General features: G+C 45.3%; 1 protein-coding gene across 3 annotated transcripts in view; it reads left to right on the top strand.

The window, feature by feature from the left end:
• Arhgap10 (Rho GTPase activating protein 10) overlaps nt 1-19833 on the top strand; it is a 172884-nt gene that overhangs the window by 57424 nt on the left and 95627 nt on the right. For all 3 annotated transcript variants that reach the window (XM_048333755.1, XM_048333754.1, XM_048333756.1), the window contains exons 4-5: nt 8673-8744; nt 18425-18526. In XM_048333755.1, the coding sequence (XP_048189712.1) occupies nt 8673-8744; nt 18425-18526 (174 nt within the window). The remainder of the gene's footprint in view (nt 1-8672; nt 8745-18424; nt 18527-19833) is intronic.

The raw sequence follows: 19833 nt of genomic DNA, 5'->3' as shown, positions 1-19833 counted from the left end.
ATATATAGTTAGCGCCTTTCCTCTTCGAATAGGTACAAATGTGAATTAAAATGTAGCTAACTCTCTAATCCCTTGTGCAGTAAATATACTACGTGCTAAGAAGTTGTTATACCCACGTCTCCCTGGCATTTTTCCTTAAGGAATGTATAGAATAACGGACTTCTCTTTTCTGGGTGGCATATAACGCTCGACGCCGAGAGAATTAACTTTTGTTTTGCGATCCCAAGCAAGACCAGGCCAGGAGAGTGGAAAACTGGACTCTGGGAGGTGAGGCAGCAAGTCCCCCATTTCAGAGGCAAGAAGATGAATAGAGCTGACCAGTGGGCCACGGGACTGTGCTGTCTCCCTCCCCACCCTCCGTTCTGCCTTTGATTAGACACCGCAGAGACGGCAAAGGTCATTCCTCAGCCTCCTGCTGGCCAGCGGTGGTCAGCTTTCTCCACAGCTACGCTGCAGCCGTACACGTCTCGACTCAGCCTTCCTTCCTTCCCAGCCTCCTGGTCCTGGGATCCGACCTGCTTCCCAAGGTGCTCTCTTCCTTGCGTCCTCACAGACCTTCCCCTAGAGAGAGACCTTCTTGCCTTGGTTTCTGCTTCTTAGAGGGTCCTGAATAACCCAAGAGGAAGTTCTGTTCTGATGGCTGTTTAAGTAGCCTGTACTGACTGTATCACTGAACCTCTGGAGATGGAGTCTTCTTGTCATCCATCAGAAGTGGTCTTTCCGGACATTTCGTCCCCTCTTTCTTTTCTAGTTTTCTTTTTTTTTAAATTCTTAATTAGTTGTTCAAAGGGGCTACAACTCCGTAAGGCAGGTTATGAGTACAGTGCTTCTTGACAGTGTCTCCTCTTCTGTCTCCTCCATTCCCCCGTTCTGTTCCTACTCACAAGTTATATAGTCCTAATTTTCTTGATTCAACCATTTGTTGCTTTGTAATTCATGAAGTCTTATTTCCAGCTGTCACCGATACCATTTGCTTAAGAAACTAGAGTATTTTCCGATTTACAACTAAAAATCCTGCAATTTGAATTGTGTCTCCTACTTTTATTGCTTTCCAATAGGCTTATCTTTCTTGTTTTCTATGGCGTTTTTAATTCCTTTTCATAATGTTCCGCCCAAGTATTTATTTTGTTAAAAAAAATAGAAGCTGGGCTCTTATGGCCCCTCACGCACAGAGAGAGAAAGAGGATCCAGATTAAATATCTCCATCCTTATTAGGCTAATTCATGCCTGTTGAGCTCAGAAGCTGGTTGTGACTCTCATTTTTCCCTCAACATTATTGGCACCCAACACATTTTTGTTAACAGAGGAGGAGGCTATTTGATGAAATAGCCAAGTAAAATGGTCAGTTTCTTCTTTTACTTGATCAGTTAATTCATGTTAGCTAGTTAATCTTAATGCTAACTTTCACATTCATTCAGTTCCAGTCCTCTTGTGTCTCCCCCCGCCCCCCAGCTGAGAACTGAACTCAGGGTTTTGTACTTGTCAGGCAAGTGCTCTTCCATTGAGCTAAATCCCCAACCCCTCAGTCCTCTTGTTTTGTTAGATTTCAAGGTAATCGGGATTCAGGATTGAAGGTTGAAAATCATTCTTAATAGAAAGTTACTGTTCTTAGATTATCGGAAGGGTGGTAACTGAACTAGCAAGTTTGAAACCTACAGTGTACAAATACAATTCTCACAATGCAAAGCGAGAGTGTTATGGACTGAAAAAGGCTTTCAAGGAACCTTTTAGTAACTAATTGCCTCCTCATCTCCAAGTTGAAAGCGGGCAGTTAATTTATAGAATCGTTTTCTGCACTTGAGTCTCAGTTACTGCTTTGCATATGAGTTCCTTAAAATTCTTACCAGTTCTTAGCTAGTGAATTGGAGCTATTACTCTAAACATTTTTTGTTTTTATGTTATTTTTTTTTCCTAGCAGGTGGACTAAATTACCTAGAACTATGCCTAAAAATGAAGTTTAGTACAGGGATTTGTTAACAGGGAATTAATTTTACTTCACGTTTTCCGTTTTCTTTTCTTACCCATGTTACATAGGTTGGGAACAAGAATCATTCCTTCTTTGTACCTGAGAATATTCAGGCAACAGAAGAAATTGTTTTGGCCTAAAGATAGATCTAGTTAGGGCAGAGCCAAAAATCAGACAATTTTCACCGTGGCTGGCATCTTTTATCCGGATTCACTGTCAAGTGTTAGTCTTCTGACTTTGTTCTTTTATAGTCTAGGTTTTAAAAAGAAGACTTTAGTGGCCATTCTTATCTTGCTTAAAACTCAAATGTAGGATGATGGGAGAAGATATAGTAAGGGGAATAGCTGGCTGCATGGGGGAAAGAAGTATCAAAACATGAGCAAGGGGCTGGGGATATAGCCTAGTGGCAAGAGTGCCTGCCTTGGATACACGAGGCCCTAGGTTCGATTCCCCAGCACCACATATACAGAAAACGGCCAGAAGCGGCGCTGTGGCTCAAGTGGCAGAGTGCTAGCCTTGAGCGGGAAGAAGCCAGGGACAGTGCTCAGGCCCTGAGTCCAAGGCCCAGGACTGGCCAAAAAAAAAAAAAAAACATGAGCAAGGGTGGACTATATTGGAACTAATTAAGAATGAATTGATCGGATGGGAAAAATGTGTATGAATATTGACCGATACTGAAAGCGTTTTGACAAGATCATTGGTAAGGTTCTGAAATTTAGAAACTATTAATTCTTTATTAGTCTGGTTTCTCAGTTGCAAGCTCCAGGTAGCTTTTCTGAATAAATAGCAAGGCAGTGTGTTAAAGACTAGGCTAGGTGGTTTAAACAGTACAGCCTCGGCTAGCTTTGAACTCTCAGTCCTCTTACTTTTTTTTTTTTGGCCAGTCCCGGGCCTTGGATTCAGGGCCTGAGCACTGTCCCTGGCTTCTTCCCGCTCAAGGCTAGCACTCTGCCACTTGAGCCACAGCGCCGCTTCTGGCCGTTTTCTGTATATGTGGTGCTGGGGAATCGAACCTAGGGCCTCGTGTATCCGAGGCAGGCACTCTTGCCACTAGGCTATATCCCCAGCCCCTAGTCCTCTTACTTTTAATCTCTGGAGTGCTGGCATTATAGCTGCGCACCGCCATCACAGAGCTATCTTGGAAGTTACCACTCCTCAGGGGTTAGGGAGGAGTTTCGTAACCAGCAACACCACTTACTCTAGTGGCTGTTGGTACAATTGCTGCCCTTGGAAGTTGCTGGTCACCATTGTGTTTATTACATTGTATTTTTGTTCTGGAACATTTGCTTTGCCATCATTGCCTTGCGGGGGGAGGGGGGGAGCATAGGATGAATGGAAATCTGGCTGAGATATTACCTCTTACACTTCATTAAGAAATGTTATCTCAGCCGGGTTCCAGTGGCTCAGGCCTGTAACTCTAGCAAACTTGGGAGGCTGAGATCTGGAGGATTGTGGTTCGAAGGCAATTTCAGAATGAACTCCATCTTTTGCTTGTTGTTTGGGTCTTAGCTTGTTCCTCTTTTGTAGCCCAGTCCTATCTGTGATCTCTAAGTACCTGAAACTAGATGTGGTAAGCATTGTTTGGGCCTATGATTCCTTAAACAGTTCTTGGATCAGAAATACACTTGGATCAGAAATACACTCCTTGAAGAATTAGTAAGACTCTACATAAAGCAAGCCCCCCGCTTTTTTTCCCTAAGGGAACATTTGTGGGAAAGTATTCATTGTGTTCGGATATAGGTGATAGATCACTGGTTTCCGTTCTTAAAGTTGTGGTACACAGGAAAATAAGGGCTGTGTCTCTGCGGTGTCATTCCTTTGCAGCATGCTGTTCTATCCTGTCTGGGAGGTGGAGTTTTTCCCCTTGGTGTGATGAAATGGGAGGGATCTGGAAGGTCATGGGAGAAAACGGCTAGAATTCTCTTTTGCTCTCAGCTTATGCATTCCTTTTGGGGGTCAGAACCACTTGGAATCTAGGCTTAAAATAATGAGGGCCATGAAGAATGAGCAGAATCCCTTCTGTCTCCTTACATTCAGCCTGTCCTTGGTATCCAGTAATTTGAAAGGACCAAGTCGGTACCTACACTAACCTGTTGACTGTTTTATCTAGGTTGACACCTTGTATGACACAAAGATGTAGCTATACCTTTGTTGTATTCTTATTGAATGTGCTCTCTGGTCCAAAGCTCTCTTTTATAATTTCCATCATCACAACATTGCCTTTGATCTCCAAATGTGGAGGAAATTCGTATTTTTATTTATTTTTTGGCGCCAATTCTGGTGCTTGAACTCAGTAGTTGTTGGAGACAAGAAAGAGCCTTTCAGACTTTTCTGCCCAGGCTACCTTCGAACTGTGAGCCTCAGATCTCAGCCTTCTGAGTAGCTAGGATTACAGATGTGAGGTACTGGAACTCAGCTTCTCTGTTCCCGTTAGTGGACCCAAGTCAGCTTTGTAGCTTCTCCTGGCTAGATCTGCTTTTGCCTACTTTGAACCCATCAGAATGACTTTTTTCTTCTTTCACATTGCTTAAGTATTCAAAGACCATTTTCTCTAAAGGTTCTCTTCTTCTCTACTCCCATTAAATACTTGGTTTTGTTTCCTCTGCCTTCTAAATCTTTCAGCATTCTGGTTACATTCCTTTACCCCCGTTAGAAATGTCTCTCTGAAATGTGGTTAACGTGCTATTGAACACGTGCTGATCTGACGAGATGCTATTGGATGCTCTCTGGTGTGCATTTGAGCCATCTGGGTCATCTAGGTATGTGTTCATTTTTCTTCTAGAAGCAGTTCTTGGTTCCTCTGGCTCCTACTGAACTTTCAGTTAACTAAAAAAAAAAATAAAAAATAAAAAAAATAGGAGTGGGGCTGGGAAAATAGCCCAATGGTAGAGTGCTTGCCTCATATCCATGAAGCCCTGGGTTCCATTCCTCAGCACCACATATATAGAAAAAGCTAGAAGTACTGCTGTGGCAAAAAAGAAGCCAGGGACAGTGCTCAGGTCCTGAGTTCAAACCCCAGAACTGGCAAAAAAAAAAAAAATAAGGAGCTTCAAGCTCATTACTAAACTCAAACCCATTTGTAAACTGTTAAGGCATCCTGTGGATGAGCAAGTTTCAACAATGAAGTCCAGTGGCTTGCTCATTGCGGCCAACTTTGAGCCATTAGTTCAAGTCCCTCTTTTCAGTGTGAGAGCTACTGGAACTGTGATTCTCTCCTCCAACCTCCCCCTCCCCACCCTGCTCTTGTTAGCTGCAAGTAGGGGGAAGACGTATTTTGCAAAAGTGTCAAACAAAAATAAGTAGCACATTTATACCATGATAACTCAAGGTGATTCTCTCAGGCAGGGTTTAGTAAGCTGTGACCCAGGGGCCAGAATCTACCTTGTTTCTGTTTTTGGACAGTTTCGTTGGGACAGTGCTGTGCCCGTTTCTCCTTACACGAAGTGTGGCTGCTCTGTGTTACAGTGGTGGTGGACTTGCAGCTTCAAGTAGCCGATTGTCACCTGGCCTTTTATGGAAGAAATTACTGTCTTCTGCACTAGGGAGAGAGCAGTTTGTTGAGCAGGTTTTATGTTTGGGTAGTTCCCTTTTGATTCAGAGCAAGACTAGCCAGAACCCTATCCATGGCTTATTAGCAAAGGAATTTTGGGACTTTTCTTTTGCAAGCATTTTATGGGAAGAATATGGTTATATAATTTTTTTAATGTGTGGTTATAAAGTTACATTCTGTACTTGCTCTCTCTTTAAAAACCTGATTTTAAAAGACTTACTACAGGAACACTGTTAACAAACACTATATAATATTCCTCTGAAATTATAAAGGAACTGAAGATTACACGGAGTCTCTTGATTCTGTTTTGAGGAAAAGAAGAAAACAATTCTTGTTGCTCAGCCAACATTGCCTTACCAAAAAAAACAAAACCAAACAAAACCCACTTAGTGGCTGCTTCATTATTTTGTTCTTAAATAGAATCTTTTAGGCTCCGTTACAGAGTTACAAAAGCAGACTTTTCTAAGAAAGGAAAGTTATAAGGATTTTGGAGCTTTTAAAAAATATTTCTTAATTAAAATGCTTTAGTTGGAGGAGTGGATATGCTGTCCCCTCTCAGGTCTAACCTTATTTGGAAGTTAATATTGACTTGTGGGCAGCGAGAGAGTGAGACCCTCAGAGACTTTTCCTAAGCTAGTGTTTGTCTTCGGAGATAAGGCGAATAAATAGTCTCTCCGATGAGCTCTCCAAGTGCAGGATGGCTTTCGTGACCCGACATTGCTCGTGTGTGATTTCTGGGTCTGTTGTTTGTGTGTAGGATTGGAGCGCTCGTCTTAGAAGGTGGTCAGGTGTCCGCATTATGCGTGCTGACCTCTAGCATATCCTGAGTCTTTCTGAGGCGTCTGACCTCTCCAGCCTCACCCTGAGATCCTCCCTCCATTTCCTTCTTGCTTCCTTGTCGCGGAACCCCTTGTCATTCCAGGCCCTGACATTGCTGTTTTCCCTTCTGTGCACCGAGCGCCTCTGACGTGACTCTTCATCTTCGCCTGGAGAAATCTTTCCCCTGGGTCCAGGCTCAGCTCTGTGAGAACCTTGTCGTTGGTCTCTTCCCTTCCCTCGGAGTTTCCTCCTCCGTACCGAAGGACCTGTGCAGCTCACCAGCGCTTTACCTGCCCCGTCACGTCTGCTCATGTGTTTACGTCTGTGGGAAATGCCCTCGCTCTTGTAATCCTCTCCTCTACCTTCTCCCTTCGTGGATGGGGGAAATCCCACGCAAAGCGAATGATCGTTCTGGCTCGTCTCCCTCACGAGGCCATAAGCCCTGCCCAGGAACATTCTGGTTTCACTAATGATTCATTCCTCCATTCGCCTGCCTCTTTATAAACCTTTTCCCATGCCCAGATTCTCGACTTGACGTTTAGTCTACAGCCACGTTCGTCCCGGTGTCTCCCCGGGTGCTCAGCCTCTCCTTGCTTCCCGCGTTTTAAGTGTGCTCTTCTCTTACACACTCGTTTCCCACCTTATAAACCGCCGGCTCTTCCTGGGCCACAGGTTTTCTCTTTCAGCAGTCCTCCCCCGGTTGTTCTTTATAGTCGCCCTGTGGTGACTCCCCTTCCTGAGGACAGGTGGTCCCCCAACCTTCTTCTCAGCGTTCCTATAGTTCCTATAGTTGTCACTCAGTTCTAGCCTGGCCTTCTTTCCCATTTCCATAGAGATCGCCAAGGTTTCACCTCTCCTTTCGACAGCCCTCTTCCCCCATTCATCCAACACCCTGTTCACATCTTACCCTGGCGACCTCTTCCTCTGAATTCCTCCTCTTAGAGCTCTGTGTCTTCAGCTGAAATTTAAACCCATTTGCCAAGTGGCCAGGCTGCAGGTTGGGGGGGGCGGGAAAGGTTCAGACTGAAAGCATCTTGCCTGTGGGCGCAGTCACTTGTTTTCAGTGTTCCTTGCTTTCTGGTGTGAACGAAAGAGTGCTAGGAATCTGTACAGAGCGACACACGGGAAGGAGTCCTTTGGTCCCGTTAAGAATCCTTTCCCAAGGGTTGCGATGCAGCTTGCCGGTCGAGCACTTGCCCAGAGGGACGGGAGGGCTGGAGTTGATCCCGGCATGCTTCTTTCTAAATCACTTAACCTTTCTTTCCCTCTACTTTTAAGCTTAGGCTTTGGGGTAAAGAGGGCCTGTGCTGAAGGCTTTGTTAAAAAAAAAAAATGGAATATACATTCTTATATTTTGAGCCTCAGTCACCCAGATCTGCATATTTCTGGTCTCTTAGAAATCAAAGCTGAGAAAGCTCCTACAGGGTAGCCTAGTGTTTATCCCTGTTTTCTTTTCCTTCTGTGGGGTTCTGGGGCCTGAACTTAGGGCACGGACGTTGTCTCTGAGCTTCATGATCAGGTTTTTTGGTGGTTCATAAGTGACGAGTCTCACAGGCCTTCTGTCCAGGCTGGCTTCGATTCACGATCCTCAGCTCGGCCTCCTGAGAGGTTGGGATTACAGGTGTGAGCCGTTGGCACCGGGCAGAAGATTTCCTTTTCTTTTTTTTCCTTCGCATTTTCAGTGTTTTTGCAGCAGAGTGAATCACCAGCGTTTGCAGTGAGCACAGTTGCGATTGGAGTTTTCCAGAGGCCCTGTCCTGTCTCCTCTCTTCTGCTGTGTTCTCTGCCAGCGCACCCCAGTACTTTTGGACTTGGGGGCCTCTGGTGACCGACTCTTCCTCGCTTTTATAACTTCATATCCTTTGGAGGAATTTGCAGCAAGGAGGAGCAGAGTCCCTAGTTTAAAAGAGCAGCCACAATCCGAGCCTTTTTTCCTTAATGTAGTCTGATCGCCAGTAAAGGAATGTAATTGACTTTTAAATGTCTGAGGAGGAGGTGGAACCAGGAGGCTGCACACAGCCGTGTTCTGTGGGTGAATGTGATAGCCCCTTTGTTGGGTAAAGACAACCCCGGCGCTCTTACAGGGGGGGGGCTGGCGATGGGGCTCTGGCTAGCTGCCTGCCTCCTCTTCCTCCAAAATATTTACCAAGTTCTAGTGCTTTCCTACGTGGTGAAGCGATTTGATTGCTGCATTGGCAGAGTGAGATAAATCTGTTGTTCATTTTATTTCTGGGTGGGGTGGGAGAGGGGAGTGAAGTGCTCGGTTTTTTTTTTTGTTCTTTTTTTCCTTTCTGGAATCCTAATGCTCTGCTTTCTCTTGTCACTCTTGTTTTCTAGGCGTTGAGTGTCACGGAAACCCTGATTAAACCCTTGGAAAAATTCAGAAAAGAGCAACTTGGAGCAGTAAAGGTTTGTGTTTCATGTGCGCACGCTTGTCAGTAGAACACACTGCCACGCCTGAGTACGCGTTCTTCACTCTTGGCAGCTTCGGTGGCGAGGCTGGGGGAAGCCATCTGTTGTGTGTTTGCAATGAGCCTCGTCCTCTTTGGGGAGCTGAGATTGAAAACAGCAAAACAAAAACACCTGGGCTGGGCAGTAAAACCACCAGCCATCTTCTTTGGCTATACCTTTCCATATGGGGTTTAAGTAAATAACTATGAACGAACATCACATTTACTGGGATTTGAAGGGTTTGATCGCTGTTGGGAACGTGGCTCACTTTGCTGGACATCACTGCTTTTATGCCATTCGAGGTTTAACATTAGAGACATTAGGATGTTGTTGAAATTTCCTTCCATTTAACAAAGATTTTCTGAGTGTCTGCGGGGCATTGTTTTTCTGTATTGTATGTTGTATTTTGCCAGAAGATTCAGAGAAAAGAAACCCCTAGCCTTTGACTCAAGGGTTTTGCCAGTATTTCCGGGAGCAATAGAACAACTTGGCCATAGGAGGGATATATTTAGCAATTTCTTGAAGTTTGTGATCTGAGCTTTGGAATGATCCCAGTTTCTAGCACTCTTTTCCAGAACCTTTCTATGTAGGTAGGGGAGATCAAGTCATGTTAGCGTGGTATTGACAGTCTTTGGCGTGGCCCAAGGAGAAGGGACCAGCACCAGTTGAAGGGGCGAAAGCTTTTCGATTAGATTTGTCATCCCCCCCCCCCCCCCACCCAATGCCTGAGATGTGCACTTCTTTCTCTTTCTCTTCCTGAAAGAAACGGTTTACATCCCTTGATACCAATAAGCTTGGCGGACTGCACAGATGGGCCCAAAGCATTCCAGCTTTTTAGTTGTGATGTAGAGAATCCATTCTCCTCTAAAGCCATTTGCTGGAGGACTTGGCACTCCCTGCCTGGCTTAATGTTTTAGGGTTGTAATGCAGGATGTCCTGGATGGTTGAGAGGGTGCGTGTGGTGGGTATCAGTGGGGCAGCCTTCCCTCCTTTCCCTCCACTTCTGCCCAGCTCTGCCCACTGTACTGGCTCTGGCTTTGAAGCAGGACTTGTTAGCTCTGTGGGGAAGTAGCTGGCTTTATCCGTTCCTCAGGGAGGACCTCGACACTGTTCTGTCTGTGGTTTTACGATTGTAGCTCCTTAAGCTGCTTCAGACCTTGAACCTATCGGCACCTATTTAAACGTTTTCTTGGCAGGGAGTGTTTGTATACAATATTCATTTCTTACTTCCATTGGATCATGGTGGGGCAGGGCAGATGATTGCATGAGGTGATTGAAAAGTGAATGCAGTTTAATAAATGGGTCGTTTTTATTTCCCACCCACGCTGCTGGGTTTTATATATTCCCGGCTCTTGGTAGCCTTTCGTAGAACTTTCTAGTCACTCCTTCCTCTCCGCATGCTTAGCCAGAGTCAGCTGTTACGTTTGGCTAACAGAGCAGCTTGCAGAATGGTTTCAGTGTTTCCGTCTAGGCCTTGGGCTGCGCACTGGTCTCGTTCGGTGCCAGTGTCTGATTTCGCGGCGCCATCGTTGCGTTTCTGACTTGAGCTTGGTGAATGCTTTGTCCGACACTCCGGTTCAGTGCAGTAAGTCTGATGACTGTCATCCCAACCTTGCCTTCACCTTATGGTTCCAGCGGGGGGGTGGGGGGTACAGAGATCCCTTGTGTGGGGACCCAGGCTTGACCTCAAAGGCCTTGAGTGTGATTGGCTTGCCTTGGTTGGCTGGTGCTCTACCGCTTAACCCATGCCTCCAGCCTGGCATTTTGCTGTTTAACTGGTGAACCCATGCAACAGCAATACTTACACGACAATATGTTGCAAACCAACTGTACAATGTGGGGGTGGGGGTGGGAATTGGGGAGGAGGGAACGTGGGAGGAGAATGAGGGAGGAGGTAACAAGTTTGACAAGAAATGTACTCACTACCTTATGTATATAACTAGCCCCTCTGTACATCACCTTGACAATAAAAAACAAAAAATTCCAGACTTGTCTGCCTAGGCTGGCTTCAAACCATGGTCCTCTAATCTCAGCCTCCTAAATACACACACACATATATATATATATACATGTATACATATGTATATGTATGTATATATATACATATACATACACACACACACACACACACACATGAACTACTGGGGTTTGAGCTTTAGGGATTCAAGTTTCCTAGGCTAGTCCAATACCTCTGAACCATGCCTACAGGTCTGCTTTTCACTTTTAGTAGTTAGAATAAGGTCTCTCTTCCGCCCTGGGCATGTGCCTGGCCCTGAGCCACACGTGTTAGACTTTCCACGGTGAGCGGGGTGAGAGCTGCCTGTTCGCCTTTCTTCAGGGCAGAAGGGGTCTCCCCGCCTCTTCTGCACGGGCTGCCTGGGACTTGCAGATCTCCTGTTCTCAGCCTCCAAAAGAGTTAGGATTACGGTGTTGAGCCACGGGCACCCAGCAAGATGCCTTTCGTAAACTGGTATTCTTTGTCCATCGTGATGAATGTTAAGAGGAAGTCTGTTCGACCATCTGTGTTAGGGAGCACTACGCAAACAGCTCTCTTTTCCATTCGACGGTTTCATCTTTCAGAGTGGTCGATTGCCTGCCCAGCAAGGGCAAGATCCTGACACCCCAGTTACCGTCCCTGCTAAAAGGGTCCGGTGTCCTGCTTCAAGTGGTTGAGTGCCGGCCTAGCAAAGTGTGAGGCCTTGAGTTCAAACCCAGGCACCGCAACAACACTCGCGCACACGCGTAAAAGCCTGCGCTTGATTGGTTTTATTTTCTGCCACCCTCCACCCCGCTTGAATATATAGAGCGTGCCTAGTAAATAACTTAGGTGGAGTTTCTGTAAGACACAGCGATCGGTTTGGAGATTCATTTTCTCTGTGCTTCCTAAACATTCAGTCCTGCATGCAAGCACACACGTCGGCGTGCTCTACTTCAGAAGAACTTCACTCTCTTCAAGAGCTCTCTGAAAAGCAACCTAAAATAATTTTCATGTGGAGATGAAAAGGAAAACACAATGCAAAAAAAGAAAGCACTGACCACGTGGGAATTTTCAGATGCCACCGGCCACATTTTTATCTTCTCCCTCCTCTTCTCCTTTTTTTTCCCCCCAGCTCGTTTGCCTCTCTACAGAAGCTCGCCCAGTTCCATGTTCTGTCCTTTGTCCGTCTCCGGAAGCCCGGTCATACTTTTAGCTACAGTAGAGTTGTCATCTGAGCGACCAGGTGGTTTGCATAAATTGGATTTTTAAAAACCCCGTAGCGGGGCTGGGAATATGGCCTAGTGGCAAGAGAGCTTGCCTCGTATACATGAAGCCCTGGGTTCGATTCCCTAGGACCACATGTATAGAAAATGTCCAGAGGTGGTGCTGTGGCTCAAGTGGCCTTGAGCAAACAAGCCAGGGCCCAGGACTGGCAAAACAAAACCAAACTAAACCTCTTAGCACTCTTGCCAACCATTCTTCTTCTGTTGGAAGATGCCCTTCTTGCGTCACGTCTGCTTGGCACATTCCTTGCCCCCGGCTTTCCTCTGAGCCAGGGGCTCACCTCTCTGTGATAATTCCTGTTTGCCGTCGCTGGACACCTTGCTTGGTGGAGATGTCTTCAAGGCCTGCTTTGTTCCTGACCCACCCTTCCCTGTTCTTTCACATCCTGGGAGCTTGACATTATTTCCCATACAACGGTGACTCCTCAGATGCTGGGTTAGCCACCGAAAACAAATGTGCCCAACAACCCGGGAGTCAACCACACCAAGTAGGGAGATGTTCTCAGAATGCCATAGTCTAGGCTGGGTGCTGGGGTTCTCCTCTCTAATCCCACCTACTCTGGAAGGCTGATAGAGGAAGGACCAGCCTGGGCAAAAGGTGAGCCGAGACCCCTTTCTTGTCCACTAATCGGAGTATGGTATGGTAGCATACCCCTGTGATCCCGGCTGCTTGGGGTGGGGGGGGCGTAGTTAGGAGAATCACAGTTAGTAGCTAGGCTTAGCAGTAAAAAGATTAAAACACACACACACACACACACACACACACACACACACACACACACACACACACACACACACACACACACACACACACACACACACACACACACACACACACACACACCTCCCTGAGATTCTGTCTGAAAAAGAACTAAAACTAAAAGGGTTTGGGGTAGGTCCCAAGTGACAGAACACCTACCCAGCAAGCTCAAGGCACTAAGTTCAGACTTCAGTACCAACAAATGGACACAGGAAAAAAGCACCCTGTACAACTTACAAGGCATAGTGGAGCACTTGAAATTACTTTGTAGACATCTGTCTATTCTGGCTGAAGAAAAAAACGCTCAATTCCTGCATAGTTAGGCATCACCTTATTCCCGTTACCAGACTCGAAACCCAAACTTCTTTGGTATTATGCCGAATGAATAAACTTCTAAACATGAGTAACGTGTCGTTGGGGGTGGGGAAGGCAGGGCGGCGGCTTGCCTGTGTGATTCTCTTCTGGAGGCTGTGATCTGGAGGATAGACATTTGAGGCCAACAAAGTTCATTAAACTCCCCACATAAGCTCCCCCCAAAAACAGTTCTGGTGGGTGGCTAAGCATTAGCCTAGCACCTGTGTAACTCCAGAACCCCACTATTGCTACGCACCCCCCCCCCCACATGTCCAAAGCAGCTCGCCGAGGTTCTGTAAGTAACTGCAAAACACGGATGAAAGAGCCCCAACTCTTCTTGAGTTGACAAATAGCAGATGCGGCGTGTTTCCTTCCTTTCCCTAACAACACACAGCAGAGGACTGTGGGAAGATCCGCATCCTCCTCCCTGCAGTGGGACAGTCAGGCTTTCGGGAGGATGTGCTTGCTGCTGGCTCTCTCCCCGTTCCGGAGCCTCCGTGATTGGGACGCCATAGTTAGTGCCTCCAAGCCTCTGTGTCCTGGCTGGTAAAAGGAGGCTGGTGAATCTGCCCTCGGAGACTGCACCCCCCCCTCTACCAGAGGTGGGGGGGAAGTGCTGTCCATAATGGATTTGTCCATCCCAGATGACAGTACCGATGGGCTTGGGCATACAGGATCCTGTTTGTGCTTTTGCCCGGGTTTGGGGGAGTGGGGGGGGTTGTTTCCTGTGTCTTCCTTGAATGAGAAGGGAAGAGTTGCATTTCCCGAGGAAGTTGTGAGGGTCTTCTTCAGGTGCACACTGTATGGCACGTGGTATTCACACCGTGGCTCCAAGCCTTTTCACTTTTTCTTCGTAGGAAATTGGTAAAAAGAAAAAAGATGTGTAAAAAAAAAAGTTACCTTAAAGTCTACTTTAAAAAGGTTTTTCTTGGGCTGGGAATGTGGCCTAGTGGCAAGAGTGCTTGCCTCGTATACATGAAGCACTGGGTTCGATTCCCCAGCACCACATATATAGAAAATGGCCAGAAGTGGCACTGTGGCTCAAGTGGTAGAGTGCTAGCCTTGAGCAAAAAGAAGCCAGGGACGGTGCTCAGGCCCTGAGTTCAAGGCCCAGGACTGGCAAAAAACAAAGCAAAACAACAAAACTTTTCCCCTTTCCTAACTAAAGTAAAAAATTGTAACATCCTTGAGAAAAATGGGCAATTCATAGTTAAGTATTCAAACTGTTAGGAATCTTTTGTGTATTTTTTTTGGTCTTTTCATAGAAATAGTGCTGTGTGCTTTGTGCAAAGAATTATTTAGTAAAAACCAAGTGCTTTATGGATGAACAATGTTCCCTTCTCTCCTGACCTGCGGGCTGCCTTTCCCCTCGCCTCGTTTATCCTGCGAGGCTGGGTCTTGTGTGTACTTTTTGGTGTCTAGGAGGTCGTGGCTTCTACCATTCCAAAATCCTTGTCTTATTCTGACATCCGATGAGAATAATTCTCTTTGTTATTGTTTCATTTTTTACTGGTGACTCTTCCAGTCCATCTGGAACTAATTTTGAAATGTACTAGAGCTTTCTCTTTTCTCTTTCTCTTGTATCAGTGTCACTGATTGAATTATTTTATTTGTAACCCAGTGATTTTGATGGCACCATTACACACACACACACACACACACACACACACACACACACACACACATTTTTCTACTAATATTTGTGTTTTTTTGTGTTTGTTTTTTTTTGTTTTTTTTTTGCCAGTCCTGGGCCTTGGACTCAGGTCCTGAGCACTATCCCTGGCTTCTTCTTGCTCAAGGCTAGCACTTTGCCACTTGAGCCACAGCGCCACTTCTGGCCATTTTCTGTATATGTGGTGCTGGGGAATCGAACTCAGGGCCTCATGTATACAAGGCAAGCACTCTTGCCACTAGGCCATATCCCCAGCCCTCTATTAATATTTGAAAGATCAGAGTATTCGGATTGTGATACATAGATTCATGAATTCCCTTTGCTGTTTACATAGGTCCTATTTGGTCAGTTATTCAGCTCTTAAGTAGTATCTCTCTTTTTTTTTTTTGTATGTGGTCCTGGGCCTTGAACTCTGGGCCTGGGCACTGTCCCTAACCTCCTTTTGCGCAAGGCTAGCACTCTACCACTTGAGCGTTTTCTGTGATTAGTTGAAGGTAAGAGCCGTACTGCATTATTACCTAGCCTGCATTATTACTGGTGTTTGATACATAAGAAACAGTGTCACATTGCAGAAAAAGTTTAATCCTTGATTATACTGGTCAATCAATATTCTGTATTTCCTACGATGTAGTATGGGAAAGAAAATGCTTAATTCTTGATTGCTACTTGACTGCAATCTCTTGGAATTTCTATAATTTCAGCCCAAGAAGTCTTCTGAGCACCAAGAGCAGAATAATATTCTGTGATGATATTCCAAATACATGAGGAATAATTATCTGGGTCTTGAGGTCCCAGAACTAAACACTGTCGCATTTGTACAACACGGTAGCATGGACACACAAATGTGCTTCTATTCTAATTGGTGGGTGTAAGGGTTTGTTGCTTTTTTTTTTTGACTGAATTTTTTTCTTCACAAAGCCTTGATGTCATCATTTTCTTTCATTTTACCCACATGCTAATTTACATCTGGGTTACTGCTGAGAGTGTAGGGGTTTTGTCGGCTCAGCCCATTTCATCCCTTCCTGTGTCCCTTTCTGTGACTCAAGTGGAATCAGATAAGGAAGTAAAAATTCTGTGACTCAGGAAGTAAAAATACATTCTCCGGGTTCTGGGTTCAGTGCTAGATGGGAGGCGCCGCACCTCCGTGTTCCTGGTAGCTTTTTGCAGCAGTCTTCCTGCAGACACAGAAGCACATGGACGTTGTATTTCTTTGCTTAGACCCCAGCAACGGATGCTTAGAGGAACTGGGATCCAAGGTCACTGGGGACTAGAACCTGAGTCTTAATGTGCTCTCCGTAGTGCCACTGTCTTAAACTAGAGGAGATGTTGGGGGTAATGAGCATACATTTGTTTCGGTTTTGGGATGAACTTCTAATAATGGGAAGCAGAAAAGAATATCATCATATCATAGTACTTTATTCTCTAAAAATAATTGCAGCTGGGTGCCCGTAGCTCGCACTTGTAATCCTAACTGCTCTGAGGATCCGGGTTCAAAGCCAGCCTGATCAGGAAGGTCTAGGAGACTCTTTACTTATGTCCAGTTAAGCAGTAAAAAGCCAGAAGTGCAGCTGTGGCTCACACGCTAGAGCAAGAAACCTGAGCTACATACGGTTCAAGCTGTGGTACTGACACTGAAAAGAATGATTGCAAGTTAGAAAACACTCTGAGGGCATGAGGGAAGAAGAAGGGCAATCAGGTAAACAAGATTAAAAGAAAACTCCCTCTTTCTGGATGCTTTTCCCTCCTGTCCTTTTGTAGAGGAGCCCGGGATCTCTATTGGCATTAAACAAAACAATCTCTGATCTTTCTTACAAGAAATTTTAGACAGTGGGCTGTTAGGTTCTTTTTTTTTCTTTTTTCTTTTTTTTAGGTTGTGCAAATTGACAGTTTTTTCTTCCGATGACCGGAGCGGGATTGTGAACACCTCCCAGTCTCTAGCGTGTGTGTGTGTGTGTGTGTGTGTGTGTGTGTGTGTGTGTGTGTGTGTGTAGAATTCACATTCTTCCCTCAATCGCTGCCTACAAAGGGTCCACGTGCATCATTCTTCCCCGCTGCTCTAGGGGGTTGGAAGCTCAGGAGGGCGTGGTCCCCGCTAGGCTGAATTTGAAGTTGATGGCACCGTGTATGACACCATGAAGATCCAGTGTTCCCATCGATGCTCAAGAATGTTTATTAACCATAGTAACAAATAATGAAGAAGAAAAAACACATTTAAAAAAGGATGTTTATTAACCTGCCAGGCTGTCCAGTGGCTTTTTGTGGGTTAGGCTGTCTTCTTTGAACGGAAGGATTGAGTCTTGTGTTCTCAAAAGGCTTCTCTAGCAAAAGAAAAGCCGAGACTAGATCTAGAGATCGCCTAAGAAACGGTTGTCTTGGGGCTGGGGAGATGATGGCCTTAGTGTTTGTAAAGTGCTCTCGCCTCGTAGCCCTGGGTTCGATTCCTCGTACCACATACATAGAGAAAAAGCCGGAAGTGGCGCTGTGGATCAAGTGGTAGAGTGCTAACCTTGAGCAAAAAGAAGCCAGGGACAGTGCTCAGGCCCTGAGTTCAAGTCCCAGGATTGGAAAAAAAAAAGGAAAGAGAAAATTGGTTGTTTTGCTAACTAACTAAACCCGTGCAAAACGAGTGTGGCACATTATGCCAAATTCTGTTGGCCTCACTGGTGTCGGGAGCAGCACGGGTTAAGTTGGTGTAGAGATCAGTTGCATTTCTGGTCAGGTGGTCTGATAGTTAAGAATCATATTGGATCATTTGGGGAAGAATTTTCCAAGGTTTTTTTTTTATAACAAGGATGATTATGATTTTAAAAAAAATCTAGAGCAAAACTTAATATTAAATGAATTCCATCTCTAAGTCAAATTCTGGAGCAAGTGTTATGGGTGTCTTAATCTCTTATTATATGCATTCTTGCTTCTTTTTGTGGATAATGAGTCACAGCATTAGTTGTTTTATTCATTGTGTGTGTTTGTGTGTGTGTGTGTGTGTGTGTGTGTGTTAGTGCACAAACTCCTGAGGCTTGAACAACGGGCCTGGGCCCTGTCCCTGAGCTTTATTTATTAGTTCAAGGCTAGTGTTTTATCACTTGTATTTTTTTTTTTTTGCTGGTCCTGGGGCTTGAACTCAGTGTCTGGGCTTGGTCCCTGAGCCTCTCTGCGCTAAAGACTAGCACTCTACCACTCGAGCCGCAGCGCCACTTCCAGCATGTTCTGAGTCGTTTATTGGAGCTAAGAGTCTCACAGCTGCCTGGGCTGGCTTTGAACGGGGATCCTCAGATCTCAGCCTTTTCCCCGAGCAGCTAGTGCGGGCTGCCGGGCCTGCCACAGCATTCGTTTTTCACCCTGGTGAGTCGGAGGGTTGGGGACGAGCCCGTGGAAGGAGGGCACGAGTGGTATGTGCACAGTCTTAGCCAGGCCGAGTCTGCGCAGCCCGGGGCTCCCGGGCTACGGGCCAGCTTTCCCCCTTGCTCCAGCCCGCTGAGTGGGACGCGTCTCCAGATCGTTTCCATACCTTGAGCTTTCCCGTGGACTCGCTAGGCGGGTCACTGTTTTTCTGTGTCATCTTCATACGGTTTTTTTCTCTTTCACTTGTAGGAAGAAAAAAAGAAGTTCGACAAAGAGACTGAAAAGAATTACAGCCTCATCGATAAGCATTTGAATCTGTCAGCCAAAAAGAAAGACTCACACTTGCAAGAGGTACTCGTTTTATTAGTCTCTTAATTTGTTTCCGGAATTTAAAACAGCAGCAACAACAACAACAAAACAAGCCAGTTCTTAAGTCACGTTACCTTCCATCGCATCTTCCTCTTCCTCCTCCTTTGTGAGAGTTCTAGGGTTCGAACTCAAGGCATCACGTTCAAGCTCAGCTCCTTGTTTTTTTTTTTTTGCTCATGGCTGGCGCACCATGACTTGAATCGCACCTCCAGTCTGTCATTTTGCTGGTTAGCTGGAGTTACAGTTTTTCGGATTTGTCTGCTTGGGGCTGGCTCTGAACCAAGATCTTCACGCTTAGCCTTCCGAGTAGCTAGGATTACGGACACGAGCCCTTGTTGGTGCTGTGTGTCATTCTCCAATTCCTCCTTATTTATTTAAGTTTTTGCATGTTCTTTCCTTTTGAAAACTTTGCACCCAAAACTGTATAGATAATGAGGAAAACAACCGATTTTGTGATAATTAAAAAAGAAGAGTTCTGTGAAAAGAGCCACAAAAAATGATTTTTTTTATCTTATAGTGTTTGATTGAACATGGATTCGTGGCAGAAAGTATTTTGGCTTTGAGTTTTTTGTTTTTTTCCTAGAAGCAATAATGCAGAATAAATCTGATAATTGGCTTTTAAGATTTCCTGAACAAATGAATTTGTGTTTAGTAAGTTTTTGCACCATTTTACTTCGAGGTATTAATCATACTGTGGGAACTTGAAAAGATTTACTCCTTCATAGGAAACAGTGTTTGTTGTATTTGTGTTAATAGATTCTTCTTTTTTTTTTTCGGGAGGGAGTTTTTTGGAATAAAAAAGAAATTCATGTCTTGTCTTTCATTTCCTCTGTTTCTCGGTAAATCTGCAATGGTTAACTTTTTGCATGGGATACAACGGCGACTTTATGTGATTATAATCTGCCTTCATTAGGAATAATGTTGTTGGCAGTTCAAGGTCTTGAATGATTCTCCATTGTGGGTGGAACACATCACTATTTTCTGCCTTTCCTGAGGTATCACCTGCATGACTTTCATAAGCCAGGTGAGGCTTGAATGTCACGTATTTAGTGGCAGATATATTGATTGGCTGGTCTGACATCCATACATACATCGTCTCTCCAATTCTTTTGGCTGACATATGGCTGGCGCTCGCCGGTTTATAAAAGAGAAAGGTGCTTTTTATACCTCTTAATCCTCCCTATAATGCGTGGGTAGGGCTTTTCTTCTCTCCCTGGTCCACAGTGTACAGAAAAGCATGCCAGGATTACATTAGTTCCCTCATCTCCTGCCCTTTGTCTGTGTTGCAA

This window comes from Perognathus longimembris, chromosome 24, assembly GCF_023159225.1.
Source record: "Perognathus longimembris pacificus isolate PPM17 chromosome 24, ASM2315922v1, whole genome shotgun sequence".
Classification (NCBI taxonomy): Eukaryota; Metazoa; Chordata; class Mammalia; order Rodentia; family Heteromyidae; genus Perognathus; species Perognathus longimembris.
The sequence above is the reverse complement of the archived record's forward strand: the minus strand, read 5'-3'. Positions and strand labels throughout refer to the sequence as shown.